General features: G+C 36.5%; 1 protein-coding gene across 1 annotated transcript; it reads left to right on the plus strand.

The window, feature by feature from the left end:
- The first annotated feature begins 20,750 nt into the window (after positions 1-20,750).
- On the plus strand, positions 20,751-21,125 carry LOC137572890 (uncharacterized). The gene has a single exon (XM_068284745.1). The coding sequence runs from the start codon at positions 20,751-20,753 to the stop codon at positions 21,123-21,125; it is 375 nt and encodes a 124-aa protein (XP_068140846.1).

Consider the following 21,125-nt stretch of genomic DNA (forward strand, 5'->3'; position numbering starts at 1 on the left):
ATAATTTTTTGTTTGCTTGTGTTTTTGTATTTTACCTTATATATATATGTACCTGGTTTTTTTTGCTAAGGCTTTCTTGTCAATCGTTTTATTTTTGACTTGTGAATTTTTTGCTTTTTCTTTGTAATAAATGTGACCCCCTTATCTTTAGTGACAATATGTTTTGAAAAGCGAGGAGTCAATTTATTTCTTCTATTTTCTTTTCTGAATACTGTCTCGTCAGTTTCCACTTCTGGTGGATCCTTCCTTTCTTCGTTTAGTTTTAAAGTTCGTTTTTTATTTTGATCAGATATTTGTTGAGCAATCTTGGGGTGGGTTCGACCCGAGAATAATTCAAAGGGTGTGAAATTAGTTGCAGAGTGTATAGCATTGTTGTAAGTGATCAATGCTTCAGCGAGGATATCGTCATGTATTGTGGGAGTTTTTTCAGTTTTCCCCCTTTTCCATTATTAGTCTGTAAATTTCTGTTAAAGACGAATGAAACAGCAACACGTTACTTGAAGACTGTTGAAAAGATGTGACATGTCTGGTGATATTGTATTGAGTGCAAAAATCAATGAAAAGATTTCCTGCGAACTCTGCACCCTGGTCACACACAATCTTTTTAGGTATGCCATAAGTGCACATAAAATGTCTGATTTATTTTACTATATTTAGGCTATCTCTTGCTGGTATAGTGTACCCAGCAGCAAATTTTGAAAACTTGTCTATTATTGTTAAAACATTTTGATGGTTAATGGTGTACAAATCGATATGAATTATGTCTAATGGGAGTTTTGGAACCTCTGTTTCTTGATGGGGAACTTTTTGCGGATGTCTATCGTATTTCAGGGTTTGGCATAAGTCACAATTGTTTATTGTTTTTGTAATTTTTTGCGTCCTATGTGGAAAATATATTGTTCTTTTTAAATGGGCTAGAGTTTCATCAATTCCCCTGTGATTATTATAATAGTGATAGTCTCTAATTTCTTTTTCTTGTTCATCCTGTGTGGTACTTTCTTCCAAAAACTCTGTGCATCTAACAAGTTTATAGAGTGTACTGTTGGAGAAAAACTGTGAAAAAACCTCTTGTACTATTTTGAATATTGTGTCAGTGGTAAAAATTGCACAAGTTTTATTTGTTTTTTAAAATAGTTTTCAAAATTCTAATCACGACTTTTTTATTAAAAATGGGTTCTGATATAATGCGGGGAAGTTTGTTTTTAAACGGGCTTTCGATTTTGATGTTAGAAACTGGATCTTTGTTAAGGACAATTTGGATATTAAAATCGTTTAAACATTTTTCCGAAATTGCTATAAGTTGTGAAATGTTCTCTAGGCCTGAATGTACGGTTTCCTCACATGTCGCCTCGACTGATTCTTGGTCATTTAAGTTGATATCAAGTGTTGTTCTGCTCAAGGCGTCAGCAATCACGTTTTGAGACCCCTTTTTGTATATAACTTCGTAATCGTACTCTAACAGTCTGAGCTTCCATCTCACCAATTTGGAATTTGGTTCCTTGAAACTCATAAGCCATGTCAGGGGCTTATGGTCAGTGACAATTTTAAATTTTTGACCAAAAAGATACGGTCTAAAATACTTAATTGCATAAATTATGGCAAGCATCTCTTTTTCGACGGTAGAGTAGTTCGCCTCGGTGTCCGTTAGTGTTCTGCTAGCGAATGAAACTGGCTTGTCCGATCCCAAGTTTCCTTGAGATAAAACAGCCCCTAAACCGACATTACTTGCATCTGTAGTAAGTTTAAACGGTTTATCGAAATCAGGGTATATTAGGATCGGGTCATTACATAATAAGGTTTTACAATATTCGAAAGTTTTTATAAAGTCCTCGTCAACAGTAACCTTTGATTTTCCCTTCAGTTGTTTAGTTAGTGGTTTTGTTATTTTAGCAAAATCTTTAATAAACTTTCTATAATAACCCATGACACCTAAGAATGAATGATTGGATATGTTCCTGTAAGGATGTCGAGAAAACAATGATGTCATCCATATATGCAAGGCAACAGGTTCCAAATAAGTCACCAAATAAAGAATCTATTACCCTTTGAAAAGTTGCAGGTGCATTAGTCAGGCCAAAGGGCATTCTGATAAACTCGTAATGTCCTTCCTCCGCCGAAAATGCTGTTTTCTGGATGTCGTCCTTGTGCATCTCTATCTGGTGGTAACCACTGGCTAAATCCAGTATTGAAAAATATTTCGATTTCCCAATTCTATCCAAGACATCGTGTATTATTGGCATAGGTTACTTGTCTTTTATGGTTTTCTCATTTAGCTTTCTAAAATCTACAACTAGACGCCACTTTCTTTTTCCTGAGGCATCGGCTTTTTTTGGCACAAGCCAAACCGGTGCACTCCAAGGAGAGTGACTATGTCTTATTATTTTATTATCGAGTAATTTTTTTAATTGTTCCTTTACCTCAATTCTTTCATGGAACCCATACCTATAGGGTCTTGTATAAATCGGGATATCATCTTTAGTCAAAATCTTATGTTTGACTTCGTTTGTAAATGATAGTTGCTTACTGTCATCATAAAAGATGTCAGAAAATTCAACACAAATGTCTTTTAATAATTGGATTTCTTCTGAGTTGATATGTGCAGTTCTAATTACTTTGTTAAAATCAAATGAGCTTAAATCTGTTTCATTATCATTTTGGATGTCATTTGGATGTTTACTTCTATATGCTGACCTTTGGAATATGAATTTACTTGAAGTGGTTGGTCAAAACATATACTTTTATGTGAGTCAGAGTAATTTGTTATTTCGACCCAACTGAAGTTATTTTCTGCTGAATATAATCCGTTTGAAATAAAAAGGTCATTATCTAGTTGTATTTCCTGACAAAGAAAAGTGTCTTCTTTAAGGTTAACAGGGATCTTGATTAGCTTTCTGGTTGAATGCTCAATCTCTAGCTTTTCTCCTGCTAAATTTTCTTTTCAGAGTATTGGGAGTTTAGCATTTTGTGTGATCAACACGAAATTTTCTAAGTCTACTTTTGCTTTCAATGTTTTTAGTAAATCGACTCCTATAAGGCCATCGAAAAATTAATGGAATTTAAATAATAAAAATTTTAGTGTACCATTTTGGTTAAATTCATTAAACATGTCTAGTAAACATGCTGAATATAGTGCATGTGTATTTATAATTGTTTTTATAATTCTTGGTTCGGTTAGTTTAATATGTTAGTAGTAGACCCTGTGTCGATCAAAAGGTGTAATTTTTTACCAAATGGGAATTGAATTTGAACATATGGTAAAATCGAGCCATGTGTGTGCTTGGTTATGTAGCCTGCTTGGATGTTGAGGCTACATACTGAAAATTTTGGTCATCATTAATGTTGTGCAACTCTTCTCTTTTTTTTTATTTGATTACTGTTGTTTGTGTTGGATTTTGCAGACTGGTTAGAGAAGTTGGAATTTCTAGTTTGGGTACTATAGTTTCCCCAATTTTTCTGTCTCTGTCGGTCACTTTGTTGCTCATTGTCGTACTTTTTTTGTTTAAATGGTCTTTGATTGTTGTTACTGTAATTATTTGCTTTTCTCTCTTGAGACCAATTTCTCTCCCTTTTTTGTTAGTTTCGGGGCCCAAACGATTCCGAATTTCGACCATTATACGTTGTTCTTTCAAAGCTCTGATTTATTCGCCTAGCTTCTCTTTGACTAGTATAAACTTCCTTTTCCGCAATTGCTATTTCATATGCTGTAACGATATCCGTGGGGTCTCTGCCTCGAACTATTGAACCTAAAGGTCCACGAAGTCCCTTCAGAAAAGTGGTTAGACATTGGTTAAGAAACAATTCTTTCTTTGTTTGTATGATAGTTGGATTGGTATCCTTTTGGTCAATGATGTTTAGTAGAGCTCTTTGAATATTTGTGATTTTTTCGTATAATATCTCTACCGGATGGCTTTGCAGTGTTAATATTCCAAGATCGGCTGTTAGATTATACTCGGTTCTTTTATCGACAAAGTGTTTAATTAAGGTATCTTTAATTTCATTCGAATTAAGTCGCACATTTGATTGATACAAGACTTCATGAGCTTTACCCTGAATTTTGTTCCTGATTGCTCCCAAAATCATGACCCCTGCAGGTGTCTGATCTGCTCCTTTAATAAGCATTAAAAACTCCTCAACATTGGTAATGAATTCTTTTAGTCCCTCTTTATTTCCCTCATATACAGGCATAGACTGAATCAATTGTAATAAATCGGATATCTTAAACCCAATGGCTCCTGTGTTTGGGGGGCCAGTGGGTTAGGCTGGAGGAATCTCCTGATCTAAAGGCATTGATAATTCGAAACTCATTGGTAATTCGAAAACTTATTTTTTTTTTTTTTTGAATTTGTTTTTGTTACTATCTAGTCTCTTAGATCTTGTTTCTTACTTTTTAACTTAATCGTAGCTTAATATATCTTTCTTACTTATGTTTTATTGTAATTAGTGTTATGTGTCCTTCCTTTTTTTTTTTTGAATCTGTCGACGCACGAATTGTTGTCCCTCCGTGTGGCAAGCGATGAAATGATGGGTTTTAATATTTGTTGGTTTATTTCGCGGTTGTGCTGAAGCTAGCTGAGATTGTTGCTCGTTGCAGTAGTCCCAACTAAGGGCGGACAGTCATCAGCCGTGAATTTCACCAGATTAAGCTATGACACACCTTGTTAATAAAAAAAAAAGAGGGCCGGGGCTAACTTTGACCGCGTCAAAGTTTGTATACCTTTGCAACTTTTTTGGTAACTCTTTCCTTACCTATTAGCCATCAATGTGGAAGAACATTTTATCTAAAAAGGCTTATGCTTGCGAAAGAATGGCCTACAATCATAGGAAATAACGAAGATATTGATCAAAGTCACTGTTTTCCACCGATCGTTCCTATGGAAGCTATATGATATAGTCACCTGATCTTTATCAAATTCGACACAGTCATTAACAGATATATTAAATTAAGAAATGTTTAATTTGAAAACAATCACGTTAAAAGTAACGAAGTTATTTACAAAAGTCACTGTTTTCGCCCGATCGTTCCTATGGGAGCTATATGATATAGTCATCTGATCTTGATCAAATTTGGCACAGTCGTTTATAAGCGTAATAAACTCTCTAATATTAAGTTTCACGATAAAAGTCACTGTTCGTGACTTTGGGGTTTGTATGGGAGCTATATGATATAGTGGTCCGATCCGGCTGAATCCGAGATATACAACCCCTGCAGTATATACAAGCCTACATGCAAAATTTCAGCTCGGACGGACATGGCTATTTGAACTCGTCTCGTCGTACTGATCAAGAATATATATATGTACTTTGTATGGTCGGAGATGCTTCGTTCTATGCGTTGCACACTTTTGACCAAAATTAATATACCCTTTTTGCAAGGGTATAAAATTTTTTTTTTTTTTTTTTTTGAATAGACAAGCTTTTTATGTGTATTCAACAAAGATGTTGATTTTTATACCATACACCCATAGGGTGAAATGGTATATTAAAGTCGCCAAAATGTATGTAACAGGCAGAAGGAAGCTTCTCCGACCCTATAAAGTATATATATTCTTGATCAGGATCAACAGCAGAGTCGATCTGCCATGTCCGTCTGTCCGTCCGTCCGTCCGTCCGTCCGTCCGTCCGTCTGTATGAACACGCAGATCTCGGAGACTATAAGAGCTAGAGCCACCAAATTTGGTATGTATACTCGTGTAGTATGCACATGTTCAGAGTTACTTGGAATCTCGGCCACGCCCCCTGGAATCACATAAAACTGTTTTTCTTAAAAAGTATGACAGCTAGAGACATCAAATTTAGTTTGTCTACCCGATTAGTTAGTGCGCAGAAATTAACTGTTCAAACTTTTTGCCACGCCCCCTTACGCCCCCAGGAATCACACAAAACTGTTTTTATCAAAAAGTATAATAGCTAGAGACATCAAATTTGTTTTATATGCTCGTTTAGTTAGCGCGCAGAAACTAATTGTTTAAACTTTTTGCCACGCCCCCTTCCGCCCCCGGAATTTATATAAAAGTGATTTCCTTAAAAACTATGATAGCTACTGACATCAAATTTAGTATGTAGACTAGATTAATAGACGCGCAGATATTGGCTATTTAAACATTTTGCCACGCCCACTTCCGCCCCCGCAAATTAAACAAAACTGATTTTATCAAAAACAAACAAAGCTAAAGTCACAAAATTTAGTATGTATACTGGCATAGTATGCGCAGAGAATTTAGATATTTTCACATTTTGCCACGCCCACTTCCGCCTCCATAATTTAGAAAAAAACGATTTCCTCCTGTAGTTTTTTGACTATCGCATTTAAATTTGGCAGACTAATTTATCTTATCTATTTCTACCAAACTACCAAATTTTATTGAAATCGGACTAGAAACATGTAAAATATGCGTATGAACGTATTTTACTACGCGGTCCACAAGGCCAGAATTGGCCGTTGGCTAGTAGCGGCGCTAGAGTGCTCGTGTGTTTGTAGAGTGAGCGAGATAGCACATAGTATAAGACATGTAAAAACAATTTAATAGACATACATTTGGTCTTCGAAATTTGAAATATTTGTTTCACCAGGTGTATGGTATACCCAAGTCGACGAGTCGACTTACTTGCTTCATTTTTCGTGTTCTTATTGCGCTAGACGGTTATATGTGCCCACCAGTTTGTGTGTATGTGTAACCAAAACCTGCTGTGTCCAATACAGCTAATAAAAAAAAAAAAAAAAAAAAAACCAAAAAAAAAAAAAAAAATTAAAAAAAAAACTATATATCATACTTTGACTTCTGTCTACTTTTCTTTTATATTTTTTTTTAAGATCGATGTTGCTTGCAAGGCGGTTGAAATTTAAATGACTCGTCGCGAAGCAACTTTGTACCGTTGCGGCATCGCCCTCACTCTGACGAGACATGCAAGTCTGCAAAATGTAGCAAACGACAATGTCGCCTGTTACGCAGCTTGTACCCATATACACTCTGCGAAATTCAATTAAAGGCAACCACATTTTTGTACTTACAACTGCAAAAAAAATATGAAACATCAAGTAACGGGACATTTTTTTTTTCCTATTTCCTATTTATATTTTTACCATACCCAAAAATTTACAGTTAGTTCTGTCGTTAGAATAAGTAATTTTCGTGCACATTCATGATTTTTGGTGCAATTTGATGCGAAATTCAATTAAAGTCATTTTGTCTTTAGTCGTGGTAAGACGTCCGAGAAGGATTTGATGTCCGATTTTTGGTATAAAATTTATTTAACATAATCCTTTTTACCGTTTAGTTCAGTTTAAGCCGGTGTTTTGAATCCAAAATTAAATGGGAAGAGGAGAGACGCTAACAAGCGAAGAAATCGCTAAAGTCCTTGCATTCAAGGATGTGGGTTGGTCTAACCGAAAAATTGCACGCGAGTTAAAACGCTCTCCTACTGCAATTAATAATGTTGTAAATTTAAAAGAAAATTACAACAAAAAAAGGACCAACTGTAATAATGAGAAGGTCTCAGCACGAGGAAGAGCTGCAATTATACGCGCAGGACTTCAAAAAAATGCCACTGCCTCTGAGATTGTGAAGGAATTAGACCTTCCAATCACAAAACGACGTGTGCAGCAAATTTTGGCAACTAGTAACCGACTTAAATGGAAAAAAAATGAAGTCTAAGCCGGCTCTAACGAACGGTCACAAAGTGGCTCGGTTAAATTTCGCTAAAGCACACATGTCCTGGTCAGAAAATTGGAAGAAGGTGGTTTTCTCAGATGAAAAAAAGTTCAATTTAGATGGCCCTGATGGATTCAATTACTACTGGCATGACATTCGGCAGCCTGAACGTTATTCCACAAAGCGAAACTTTGGAGGAGGGTCGTTAATGGTGTGGGCTGCCTTTAGCTACCACAATCGAACGCCAATTTGCAAAGTTTCCGGGCGCTTGAACTCCCAAGGCTACATAAATTTGTTAGAGAATGTTCTTTTAGATTTTTTGGAGGAAGAACCGTTTTCTGACTCAATTTTTCAACAGGATAATGCGGCCATACATGTCTCACGGGCTAGTCGAGCGTGGTTTCAGGAGAAAGAAATCACCACCATGTTATGGCCTGCTCGATCTCCGGATTTAAATCTGTTGAGGGGGGAGGGGACGCACAACCCGAATAACGCAGGCAGAATAAAAGAATAGTAACACGTCCGTACAACTCAGAAGTTTATTAGAGACTAATTGCGCGTGCCAGTAATTCAGTCGGGCAAGCGCAGTATTCAAATACAAAAAAGAGATAGATAGATGTATGCGTTCAAATACATACGCAATTAGAATACATGTGTGCATTGCTCTGGAAAGTTCTTGAACGTTACTTTTTTAACAAAATCCTATCGAGAACATGTGGGGAACCTTTCCAGGCGTGTTTATGCTGGCGGACGAAAATTTCAATCTGTGGAAGAGCTTAGAGTAACGGTTTCACAAGAATGGGCTCAAATCCCACAAGCCGACTTTCAAAAAATGATTGATTCGATGTTAAACAGGATTTTCGAAGTAATTCAAAAATCTGGGGGATCGACTCATTATTAATGAAGATTTTTGAGATGTTATTTGTTTTTTTTTTTTCATATTTTGTAAGGCTAGAACATTGTGCCTTTAATTGAATTTCGCGTTAAATTTTTGTTTTTTTTTGTTTTTCTTACATTATAAGTTTGTTTTTTGAAAAAAATTAAAAAAAAATGTTTTTGTTTAACACACAACAAATAGATATATGTGATTTAATATAAAAAACTACATCAAAATGCATAAGATTCGAAATAAGCTGAAAAAATGGTGTGCCTTTAATTGAATTTCGCTGAGTGTATGTACATGTGTGTATGTGCTTAACGGGAATTGCTAAATTCGGGGGAACATATACACCCGAAGCAAAAATTTGAAAAAGATGATGAAATATTTTAAATTCGAGGCAACACCAACATCAATATCACGGAGTGAGAGTAACTTTTCCCTGTGTTTATTTACTTTTAGTTTTTATTATAAAATTAAAACCTCCGTCTTGTTTGACGTTCAACACACAATGATCATTTTTATTCGGCAACAATGCCGTTCTCCTTCAGTTAATTATGTGTATGTATGTATATATGTATGTATATATGTATGTATGTATATAAGTATGTGTCTTTATATGTATGTATGGATATATGTATGTGTGTAAATATGTATGTACGTATGTATATATGTACATAAGTGTCTATATATGTATGTATGTATTCTTGCCCTTTTTGATGTGTTGTCCATGGTTTGTGTAGTTGAAGGTGAATTCGTTGGTGTGGTGACCGGGTAGGTAACTCACGCATCCACATACCGTTCATGTAGAGTTGCGTCTGTGTGTGTATGCATGTGCTTTGTTGATTTGATGATGACGTAGTAAGCAGCAAGCAGCGCTGCCGGCAGCGATTGAACCGATTTATATTGACTGTAACTTGTGTTCTATTTATCCGATCCGATTCAAATTTAAGTTTTTACATCCAATACTATCATCATAGTAAATTTCATGGGGATACTCCAATTTTTAAGAAAATGTTTCTTCTAGAGCTATATGATATAGTTTTCCGATCCTGACCATTTTCATACTTTATCTGCTCCGGGTTATGAGTATCTCAAATATCAAGTTTCATCCTGATAGCTCTTAAGATGGCGGCGTGAAGATGATTTGCACAAACAGACGGACGGACAGACGGACATGGCTACATATGTCGACTCAGCTTCTCATGCTGATCAAGAAAATACATACATATACATACATACATATTTTATGGGGTCGGAAACGTTACGGAAATTGGTGAAGCTAAAAACATGCAACATGTTGTATGCATGCATACGTACATATGTACATACATACATATGTAGATGTGTGTACGCATTCGTTTTCAAGGCCAAATGTGTACAAATGTATGTATGTATGTACGCATGCGAATTCAATAGATAACATATGTACATACATACATACATGGATGTAAATATGCATGCGTTTTTAAGGCTAAATGAGCAAAATGTACGTTAAAATACATATATGTACATACATATGTATGTAATACATACACACATATTACTACATATGTACATATTATTGTAAATATGAAAATGTTTAATGTTTTTATTTGCTATCTATCCTGAATGAACAATAAGCTAATATTGTCAAAGGTAATCATATCTATATTCATGTACACACTTAGCCCTGAATAGGCTAGTTGGTGTCTCTCAGCGCGGTGTGCACGCTTTAATGAATTCCGGCTACTGACTTGTCGGCCACGAGTGTGGGTTGTTCTTGATTTCCTTAGGCTGAGGCCTACTGCTTATTATTAAAATAAATGCGTGCTTGCAAAAGCCATATCTAAACCGGAGAATCCACAATACCAGAAGAAAGAAAGAAAACAGAAAGTATCCTCCATAATCGTCAAAAAAAAAAAAAAACACACGAGATGCCTCAGATGGTCTAGAGGACTCCTATCTGCCCACCCTTCCTTGACCTTGCATGTACCGAAAAAAATTGTTGCAAGACCCCTTTTGTGTGAAACCTTAAACTCTATCTACGGAGTAGCATGCAGGAGATCAAACAACATCAGATTTTAACGAGACATTGTAAAATAATTTATTAACACTAAAAATATTCTAAACATAACTCCATTGAGCCGCTAACTCTTCTCGAAGACAATATATATATATTTTTTTCCCCAATCTAGGCATATGCATATAATAAAATTTATCGTAATTATGGACAAGCATGCTTATAAGTAGAAACTGACAAAAAAATGTAATCCAAGGAAAAGGTTAGGAAATACATTATCCCACTAAACGAGTTGTAAATTGTACTACTTAAAGCTAAAAGAAAATTGACAAAAATTTGACCTATGGCTGTGCAAAAAAACTGGATCGTCAAGCGTAATTAATAAAATAAAACCGAACCAAATTCGGGGACTTGGGAGGTGTATTTTTCTCTTTTTTTGTGTTTTTAACTTTTCTTTTCAATTATGTCTCCATTAACCTTTATATAAGAGACAATTATGGCCGAAGGGGAATATGGTGGGGTGGTCTGTTTTTTTTTTCTCTTTTAATTAATTCTCTCTTTTTTTCCACCTTTTCTTGTGGTTTTTTTTTTTTTTTTTCTTTTTTTTTCTGTGGCCATGTTGAAACAAAATTTAAATATCGTAATAAGAAATAAGAATTTAATGAAAAATAAGTTGGTTTTAACTCACAGGTTTAATATTGGGTCCATCGATGAAGCGCTTCACGATCTGCTGGAAAAGCTAAAACATATTGTTCACCAAAAATAAAATCACAAGAAAAAAAAATCGAAAAAAACCACAGCTGATCAGAATTATGTCAAGTTCATTACTCAGGTTCCACTACCCTAACACGATCTACAAATTTATTCCCGCTTATACCATTCTTAAAATTTTTTCCTTTGCTTCTCTCTTTTCTTTTGACTTTGATTTTTTTTTCTTGGGTATCGAGAGAGACGGAAATAAGCGGTACTTTTTTTCCGCGACACAAATCCGCTACACAGCCACTTATTTTTGCATTGAAAACTTGCTTAAGGTTACAGCACTAACCATAGAATACATAGATGCGTCAAACTCAAGTTTTTTTGATTACAAATGCTAGCCTGAGCGTGGAACCCCAGAGAACTTCGGCAAAAGCCGAACAGCGTAGAACAGGGCCCGGCACAAAGAGAGCGCTAGAAAAATGTAGTTGTATGTGTGCACTTGCTTGTCTGCGTGTGTTGCTTTACACTGCGCAAAATGAAAGTTGACAATATTTTGCCTCAAATCAAAAAAAACGAGTACAGCAGCTAAACTGATGCAAGAGAAAGGTAGAAAAACAAAGTAACGATCAATTTTTTCATGTGTCATCTCTCAACAAAGCGACATTGATCTGCTTGCGTCGAAATGCTGAGGAAAACTAAATCCAACCTCATGCTCTTGATTTTTTTGTGTGAGGACTTCGGCAGCCGTTCGGTTACACGCATACGACGAGCCGAACGTGTTCGTCCCCCGGGGGATATGAGTGCCTGGCTCTGGCGTAGAACCCCAGAGAGCGGCCGCAGTGTCGCTACACATCGAAAATAATTCAGTCTGCCACAGATCGCAGAACGATAAGCGCATGTCTGTGTCGCTGTGCTCTCGTTTTGCATATGTATGCGTATGTATGTATTTTCGATGTGTAGCGACACCAGTGCTGCCAGATGATAAATTTTTAAATACATGGCCAACCGCCAAAATCCATGTATTTTTACATGTATTTTTACATGTATTTTTTTTTTTACTAAGATAATTTTTTTAAATCAAAAACTATGCTTTTCTTATATGTATTGATTGAAATATAGCATTTATTTAAGATTTATGAATATTTGTCGACGATAGTTGTTAATTTTTACTTCATTTTATAAATATTAGAAGTAAAATATTTTATATGCTCTTTCGATGGCTTAGAGCTCAGCTTTAAGCCTTCTTTAGTGAAAAGTAAGCCCGTTAACGATTCGGTACAAAGCGCGTTTCGTTTGTTATTTTTTATATTATTTATGTCCGAAAACAGCCTCTCAACGTTTGCACTACTGTGAGGTAGTGTTAATTAATTTTGTGCAAATTCAGCCAATAATGGGAACACTTGTGAATTATTGCCATTTTTTATCTTTAATATATGGTGCCAAAATTCAATTACTGAAATATCGTCTTCCTTGTTAAAGGGCAGTTTTGTGTTTCTTAAAAACCTCCATTCCCGGTCCAGTTTGGTGATTCTGCTTGAGGAAAGCCCTATATAAAAAAAAAAAAAAATAATAATTAAAAAATAAAAGAAAACTTTTAACATTATACCTGGAAAGGATAGCCCGACATGTGCAATAGAAGGCATGTTTTGATTGAATAATGGATTCTTAAGGTTTTGCCTTTGTTCATCTTCGAATGGAAATCGTCTTTTTATTTGGTTTAATCCTTCAATATAAAAAGATAAACTTGATTTTCTGAAGTTAGTTATATCGTCAGGATCTATATTTTCGCCTTTCGTTTTGATCAATGCAGTAGCGTTGCCTCCCAAATAAATATTTTCTAGCGCCAATTGAACCTTTCCATCTTCATAGTCCATTTTTAGTATGATTTCCTCGTCCATATTATGTATAAATTCCGGTTTTATAAAACATTCTAAAATTGTTATATATGTTGAATAGACTTTTTCATAAAGTAAGTGAAGCTTGGGACTTTCTGACTGCATTTCCAAGTTCAAGTCACTAAAAATAGGCAGTACAAAACTTAGGAATTCTAGATATAATTCTGTTGTTGGTTGAAGACTCATATCCAGAAGCGATTCAGCTGAGCGTATCTTGTCATTTAAAACGGCGCATTGAAAAAATAGTTTTAAAGCAGGTAACTGCTCCAAAAGTCTTTGTACAACTTGTGGTAAGGACAGCCACCGTGTTTGTGCAGGATGCAACAGCTTATGCGGTTTGACATTCACGAAACATTGGAATTCTTTATAATCTGCTATGCGTTTTGGGCTATTTTGAATATATGTATAAACATCCCGAGCAAAGTCTTCTACACTGCGGGGTAATTCTTTACACGCATATGAAGCGCATAGGTGAAACGAATGGCATATACACTTCATAAGAAACATATTTGGCACGTCTTGTTTAAGCAATTTGCTCAACGAATGGTGCTGTCCAAACATAGAATTAGTTCCATCTGCAGCGAATCCAATCATGTTTTCCTTGTAAGGTATGTTCCTTTCCTCGAAATATTTTTTGGTAATATTATGTAAAGTAGTGGCAGTGGTATCAGTCACACTGATCAAACCAAAAAAACTATCTTGGACCTTAAAATTAACTGCAGTTCTTGCAATCATAGCGAAATGTTTTGTTGTTGATCTGTCGGTGCTTTCATCCACAATAAGTGAAAATTTATTTTTTTGTAGCCGCGCTACAACTTGGTCTTCGGAAACTTTTCCAGTAATATGCGTTATTATAGCATGAGCTTTGGTCCGTCCAAACGTCAATCCAGGAGCAATTTTGGAATCGCTGGCAACAGTTTGAATTAGATGTTTTAAATCATCGGCTAAAGTAAAGAGAAGATTATTTTTGGCCAAAAATAAAGCCATTTGTATTTCTCCGCCTTTAACTTTATCTTGAAAAATTTTGTTTGCCGTTTCTGGCAACATTGATGTTAATGTTGGTTGATGTATACCTGCAAATCCAATGAAACTTATCACAACCTGAATAAATGTTAAGAAGTTAACACGCAACCTACATTCAGTTAAGTTAATTTAGAGAGGTTAGGGGACATCACATAAGTAGGGGAGAGGGCCCAGTTGTGACTCAGGCCCAGTTGTGACATTCTCAAATATTTTTGAAATGCGGTATTGAATGACAGTTTGAGCCCTGTAAATCATGTTTGTTAGACGTTCTGCAGTTTTTGGACAGACCCCAACGTTAATAATCGTATTTTATATATGCGTACCAAACATCGTGTTGAAAATCGTGCGAAAAAGTTTTTTTGATTTTTTTCAAAGTACCAAAATTTTGTAAACTTAACAGTGAAAATGTGAGTGTAATGCATTAAAATATTCTATTTGCCGTATATTTTGTGATCCTATAAGGATTTATGTGAATTTGTAGTGCCTATAAAAAATATACATACATATAAACTTTAAACTATGAAAAGGCCCGGTTATGACTCAGCTGGGGTGCCCAGTTATGTCCCATATTATTTTTTGCAATAGGATTATGTAAAATTGTCAAATTCAAACATTTTTGTTGTTGTATAAAAACAAGGAAAGGAAATTTACTTAATGAGACCAGTTTGTCCGAAAATATTCTGGAAGATCTCGAGCGGGAAGGTGCGGGATTGTTTCATTTGGTAAAAACACAAATTAAGTAATGTTTGGGAATTAAAAAACTTTATATAGTTTAAGTCAATGTTCATTTGTGTTTTTCATTATTTTTGTCATTGAAGGCCTTCATAATAAGTAAACCATTAAATCACAACAATTGGAGTGATTTTCCTTTCATATTTTCTTATTTTCAGTGAATTTCTTAAGGTGAGTCATAACTGGGCCACTTTTTTTCGGCCTAAAAAAAGTTATCCACATTAAACCTGTTCCAAAATTTTTTGAGTAACTCAAATAAACATACATTCTTTGGAAAAAAGTTGCGTTTGGTTAATATTTAAATGTTAAACTTCTTAATTTTTAATTTTGCGGAACTGTAGAAAAAATTTTGAGGTTTTTCAAAACCCGCGTCATAACTGGGCCCTCTCCCCTACATATGTACATGTAAACATTGAAAAAACAGTTATGACATCAAACACAATAAACAACAAAAATGCACGCAATACATACTTTTGATATTGTTCTTATGTTTAGAACAAAGTAAGTGGTTGTCCAAAACCCTCTTACCGGTACCGCACTTTAAATCAACATTGCAAACCTTACAATGGAAGAAGAAGCACCCTTTCCCGCTTTTTTTGTATCCAAGCGGCATATTTGTCAATTTTTTCCCACAAAAGCGAATATTTTGCTTCGTATAACTTTCTTTTTTTTGTTAAAAGGTGCGTTTCGCTTTTCCTCTTCGCTGTCACTGCTTGAAGAGACTTCCACGATAATTTTATTAAAAATTTACGCGAAAATCGTCACCAATATAAATGATGCCTGACTTTGGAAATTCAAATACTGATAAGTATCAGTGTTAATTTATCGAAAATCTCAAGCACAGCTGGTGAAGGCGTTACCATATTTTATGCTTATTGTATTTTTTTTTTTAATAAATAAATGTTTTCGAAATTCCAAATTAAAAATATAAAATTTGTAATATTTTGCAATTTCTATACAAAAATACATGAATTTTGAGGACGTTTACAAGTTTTACAAGATAAAGGCCTGAAATACATGTATTCATGTAAAAATACATGCATCTGGCAGCACTGAGCGACACTGCGGCCGCTCTCTGGGGTTCTACGCTGTTCGGCTTTAGCCGAAGTTCTCTGGGGTTCCACGCTCAGGCTAGCATTTGTAATCAAAAAAACTTGAGTTTGACGCATCTATGTATTCTATGGTTAGTGGTTACAGTTAGATTTTAGTTTTACACAGACGAAATTTTAGATTTTACACAGACTTGATTTTTTTGTTTCCTTGGTTTCCCTTTTTTTTCTCTATTCTCTTTTTTTCTCTACTTTAAACTTTACCCTTTTCTTTTCTTATATACTTTTTTTTCTCTTGCGGAGTTAACTGCACATATGTATGTATTTAGGTATTACTTTTTTTTTTTGATCGCTCTGGGTATTTACGTATTTTTTTTTTTATATAATTTTTTGTTATACATAACCTCCCGGCAGGCAGGTTACCCCCGTCATTAGGCTGCGATCGCGGGGCTCCGTTTTCTTGTTGTATTCTCGCCCGACGTTTGGCTTCTACTAACTCCGCTCCCATAAATCACCACACTCCAGCCTCTCCCAAAAATGTTTGCAAATTAAGACTTAGGTGGCCCCTCTTCTATCGCAGCTGGTTGGCCACTGTGACGTCAGTTTTTATTTATGTTGAGAAATTTATATGCCTATGAAAGAGGACGCTAAATTTTCTTCTGCCAGTGCTCACACAATTTTCTTTCCCTTACCCTTTTTTTCCTTTGAAGGCTTTAAAAAAGCCGAAATAAGTTGGCGTACCCTGCAATCTTTTGATTGCTTCGGGTAATTCACTGTAGTATAAAATATACATACATATGTATGTAGGGTAACAGAAAAAAAATTTTTACTTTTCTTTCCTTTTGGATTCCACTTGTTGCTAGGCAGATTTTTTTGGTGAGAAAAAGTATGGCGACCATATCGCCTCTATTTATACCCGAGGTCGCTTTCTTTCTAGTTTTTTTTCCCCCCGGATAATTCCTCTCACTTTTGATGTTGACCTTTCCTAGCTCTCCTTCCAAAGTCTCTCTCTCTCCTTTGGCCTCATGCTCTTTGCAAGAGAAACAAATGTACCCAAGCGAAACTATGGCATACTCTAGTGCGGGGCATATAAGCGCCTCTCTCTCCAACAGCTACAAGATACACATTTCATACGCATGCGTACATATGTATGTATGTATGTACATGTGCATGCGTATATACGTACGCACATATATGTATGTACCCACTTATGTACATTAGAGGTGTTAAGCTATCGATAGCACTATCGACACTATCGATGGTTGAGCACTATCGGGTCGACCCACTATCGATGGTGTTGCTCTTCCGATAGTAGTCGATAGTATCGATAGTAGATCAAGTATGCGATCAATGGACTCATATATAAAAAAGAGTGTATTATATGACCCCAACGCACATCGGAAAAAGGTTATTGATCGAACTTTAGCGGAATTGATTGCCATAGATGTTCAGCCCTACAGCATAGTAGAGGATATAGGCTTTATAAAATACAGCAAAATATTGGACTACAGATACCAGTTGCCAAGTCGCGCACTTCTAACAAATGTGCTAATGATGGATTTGTTTAACGACACATCAGCAAAGCTGTCAACAATTTTGAATGAAATTTCCGATATCGCGGTGACTTGCGACTTATGGACATCTCGTGCTAAAAAAAGTTTTTTAACAGTGACTGGTCATTTTGTGCATGACTACAGCCTGAAAACAGTATCACTAGCAACAAGACCACTTAAGGATGTCACAAACCATTCGGCAGACAACATTAAAGACACTTTAGAAGAAGTATTAACATCTTGGGGTTTACTGGAAAAAACAGTATGTGTTGTGACAGACAATGCTAGTTCCATGCTTAAAGCTTGCGAACTGTTAAAGATTCGAAACATTCCGTGCTTTGCTCACACCTTAAATTTGGTAGTTCAAGATGGTTTAAACTTTGATGATGATGCAGCAACTAAGGCTTTAATTCAAAAATGCAAATCAATTGTCAGATTTTTCAATAAAAGTACAATTGCAAACTAAAAGTTTAAAATGGCACAAGACGGCTTTGCTTATTCGTTGCTACAAGAAACTCCAACTAGATGGAATAGTTTTTATTTTATGATTGAAAGAATATTAGTGACGCATGAAGAAATTGCTTTGGTACTATTATCAACAACAGATGCACCACTACCAATTTATGCTGAAGAAATAAAAGTGCTGAAGGACATGGAAAAAATATTGTCCTTTTTTCAACAAGTCAGCGAAAAAATATCTGGAGCACAATATGTCACAATCTCGCTTATTATTCCATTAACTTTTGGACTTTTACGAAAAATGCAAAATATATCTTCGCAATTGCAAACTGACGTTGGAGCAAAAATGGTAGCTGTTTTGTCGGAACGTCAATATTTTATTATTCTTAAACCAAAATCTATGAATAAACTCTTTCAAAAAATTATAGTAATAGGTAATACAATTTTGGACATTTCTTATATCTTACAACATTGAATTAAACCATTTTTTAAATACTTTATTATAGTTACTTTTGCCTTGTGCACTATCGAGGCGGTATCGATGGTACTATCGTCCACTATCGATGGTGATGAAAAAACTATCGTCGACTATCGATGGTGCCGACTATCGATAGTATGACACCTATAATGTACATATGCATATGGACATTTGTGAACGGTGGCCGAGAAAAGTAAATTGTTTCGCTAAATTGTTGTATAATTATTGACTGAAGTTTTTCATGGGATCTAATCGCAGCGAAGTCTACATTGCATTTTATTTTTTTTTACTTCTTTATTCAGAATTTAATATTTTTAATACATATTAAATCGTATATATCAATAATTTCGTTGTTTTTTGTTATTGTACCAAATTCATGGTTTTTTTTGTTTGCCCATAAAACCCCACCTCCACCATTTAAAAAACGATTTTTAGAGAGGGCAGCCAATTCGATGAAATACATCGATCAACGTGGCCTTTCATATCGATATGCACCAACTGCCATCTTCTAAATTTTGCAATTTTCTTTTGCGAATTTCTCAAAAACTGCTCAGCAGATTCATTTATTTATAACTTCGCCTATATATATGTAGACTATTTTATGCCCAATCGAATGAGATGATCCTGCTTGATCCTGGCTGCTACAGATAACGACGATTTTCGATTGGGACCTTAGAACTTGTCTGTGCTAAGTTCACAGCCATAACAATAAATTTGCACACAAAAAGGCACCCACACTTTTGGTACTTTTTCTCAAAAACCGCTCAGTAGATGCTGATAAAACTTTTATAAGACACTCTTGATGGCATACTCAGTCAGATCGTAGAGACGATATATATCAGTAGTGTCGATCTGAAACATGCGTACTGGCAGATTGAGCTGGAGAAACGAAGTCGCCCGATCACGGCTTTTACAGTTCCTGGAAAGCCTCTCTACCAGTTCGTGGTGATGCCGTTCGGCCTGTGTAATGTGGGGCAGAGTTTGTGTAGACTGATCGACCAGATGATCCCCGCTAGGCTTAGGGAGAAGGTTTTTGTGTATCTTGATGATATGCTGATGGTGACACCCGACTTCGAGTCACATTTTAAGGTTCTGAAACAGGTCGCGGATTGCCTGAGGGTGGCTGGATTAACAATTGGGTTAAAAAAGTCGCACTTTTGCCACAAGGAGTTGAGGTACTTGGGATTCATCATCGGAGGAGGGATTTTGCGGACCGACCCAAGGAAGGAGGCCATACAAAATTTAACAACCCTACGAAGCGTTCGGGAAGTGCGAAGCTTTCTAGGTACTGTGGGATGGTACCGCAGGTTCATCAAAAACTTTGCGGAGTTAGCTGCTCCACTGACGGACACTCTCAAGAAAGCCGGTAAATTTCAGATGACCGACGAGGCCAGGGAGTCGGTGAGGCGCTTGAAAGATGCCATGACCACGGCCCCGGTTCTAAATCACCTGGATTTCGAAGAAGAATAATTTTCATCCAGTGCGATGCTTCGAACATTGGAGTAGGAGCGGTACTGTTCCAATGAGAACCCAGGGGAGGCGAGAGACCCATTGACTTTCAGACCTACAAGTGGAAGATGGATACATTTTTAAAAGAGCACCCGCGCATCAGAGGCCACCTGAATTACAGGATAGTGGATGGAGATTGTGGATACCTCCGGCCTTGACGGCGACGCTAGTCGCTCAAGCGCACGAGCCAACAATTCGAAGTCATGGAGGGATCGCAAGGATACTGTCTATTCTACGGCAGCGCTTTCACTGACCAGGAATGGTGGCACAGGTGAAAGCATATGTCCAAAATTGCAGCGCGTGTAAAGAGACGAAATCGATCAACTGTGGGCCAAAGCCAGGGATAGGGACTGAAGTAAAGTCCTACCGAGCGTTCCAAAATTCATATAGATTTTCTGGAGAAGTATTCACGGTCAAAGGGCGGACACGTGTACGTGTTCGTAGTAGTGGATCATTTCTCCAAATCTGTGTCCCTTCACGCCATGCGAGAGGCCACGGCAAACGGGGTGGTAAAATTTCTCAAACGGGAGGTTTTTCACAAATTCGGATTGCATAGCGATAATGGGAAATCGAAATCGATAATCGAAGCAATCCCAGCAATTACTAGGAGAATACGGAGTAAGGCATCTGCGTACAGCAGTGTATTCGCCCCAATCTAATGCTGCCGAAAGGGTAAATCATTCGGTGCTGAACGCTATACGGGCCTACTTGGATACCGATCACCGCGACTGGTATCTGTATCTTAGCGAGATTGAGTGTAGTTTGAGAGGGGCGATACATCAGGCTTCAGGGGTGTCGCCATAATTTGCAGTGTTCGGGCAAAATATGTTCACGAATGGTACGGATTACGAGTTGGACCGGAAGCTGAAGTCATTGAAGGATCACGAAATAAACTTGTTAGATCGGGAGACGAAGATGGCTTTGATGAGGGATGAGGTCAGGAAACAATTGCACGTTGCTCATGAAAGAAGCGCGGCGTCTTACAACAAGCGTGCTAGAGAAGTGAAGTTTCACGCTGGACAAGAAGTGTATCGGCGGAATCTCGCCTTGAGCAGTTTCGGAACGAATTTCAATGCCATATTTGCGCGCAAATATATTAAATGCCGGATACGAACCCTTGTGGGCAATAATATGCATGAGACTGAGGCTCTCGAGGGGAAGCCTTGCGGAATCTACCACGCCAAGGATTTAAAACAATAG

Source organism: Drosophila tropicalis, unplaced genomic scaffold (assembly GCF_018151085.1).
Source record: "Drosophila tropicalis isolate 14030-0801.00 unplaced genomic scaffold, ASM1815108v1 contig_108, whole genome shotgun sequence".
NCBI lineage: Eukaryota > Metazoa > Arthropoda > Insecta > Diptera > Drosophilidae > Drosophila > Drosophila tropicalis.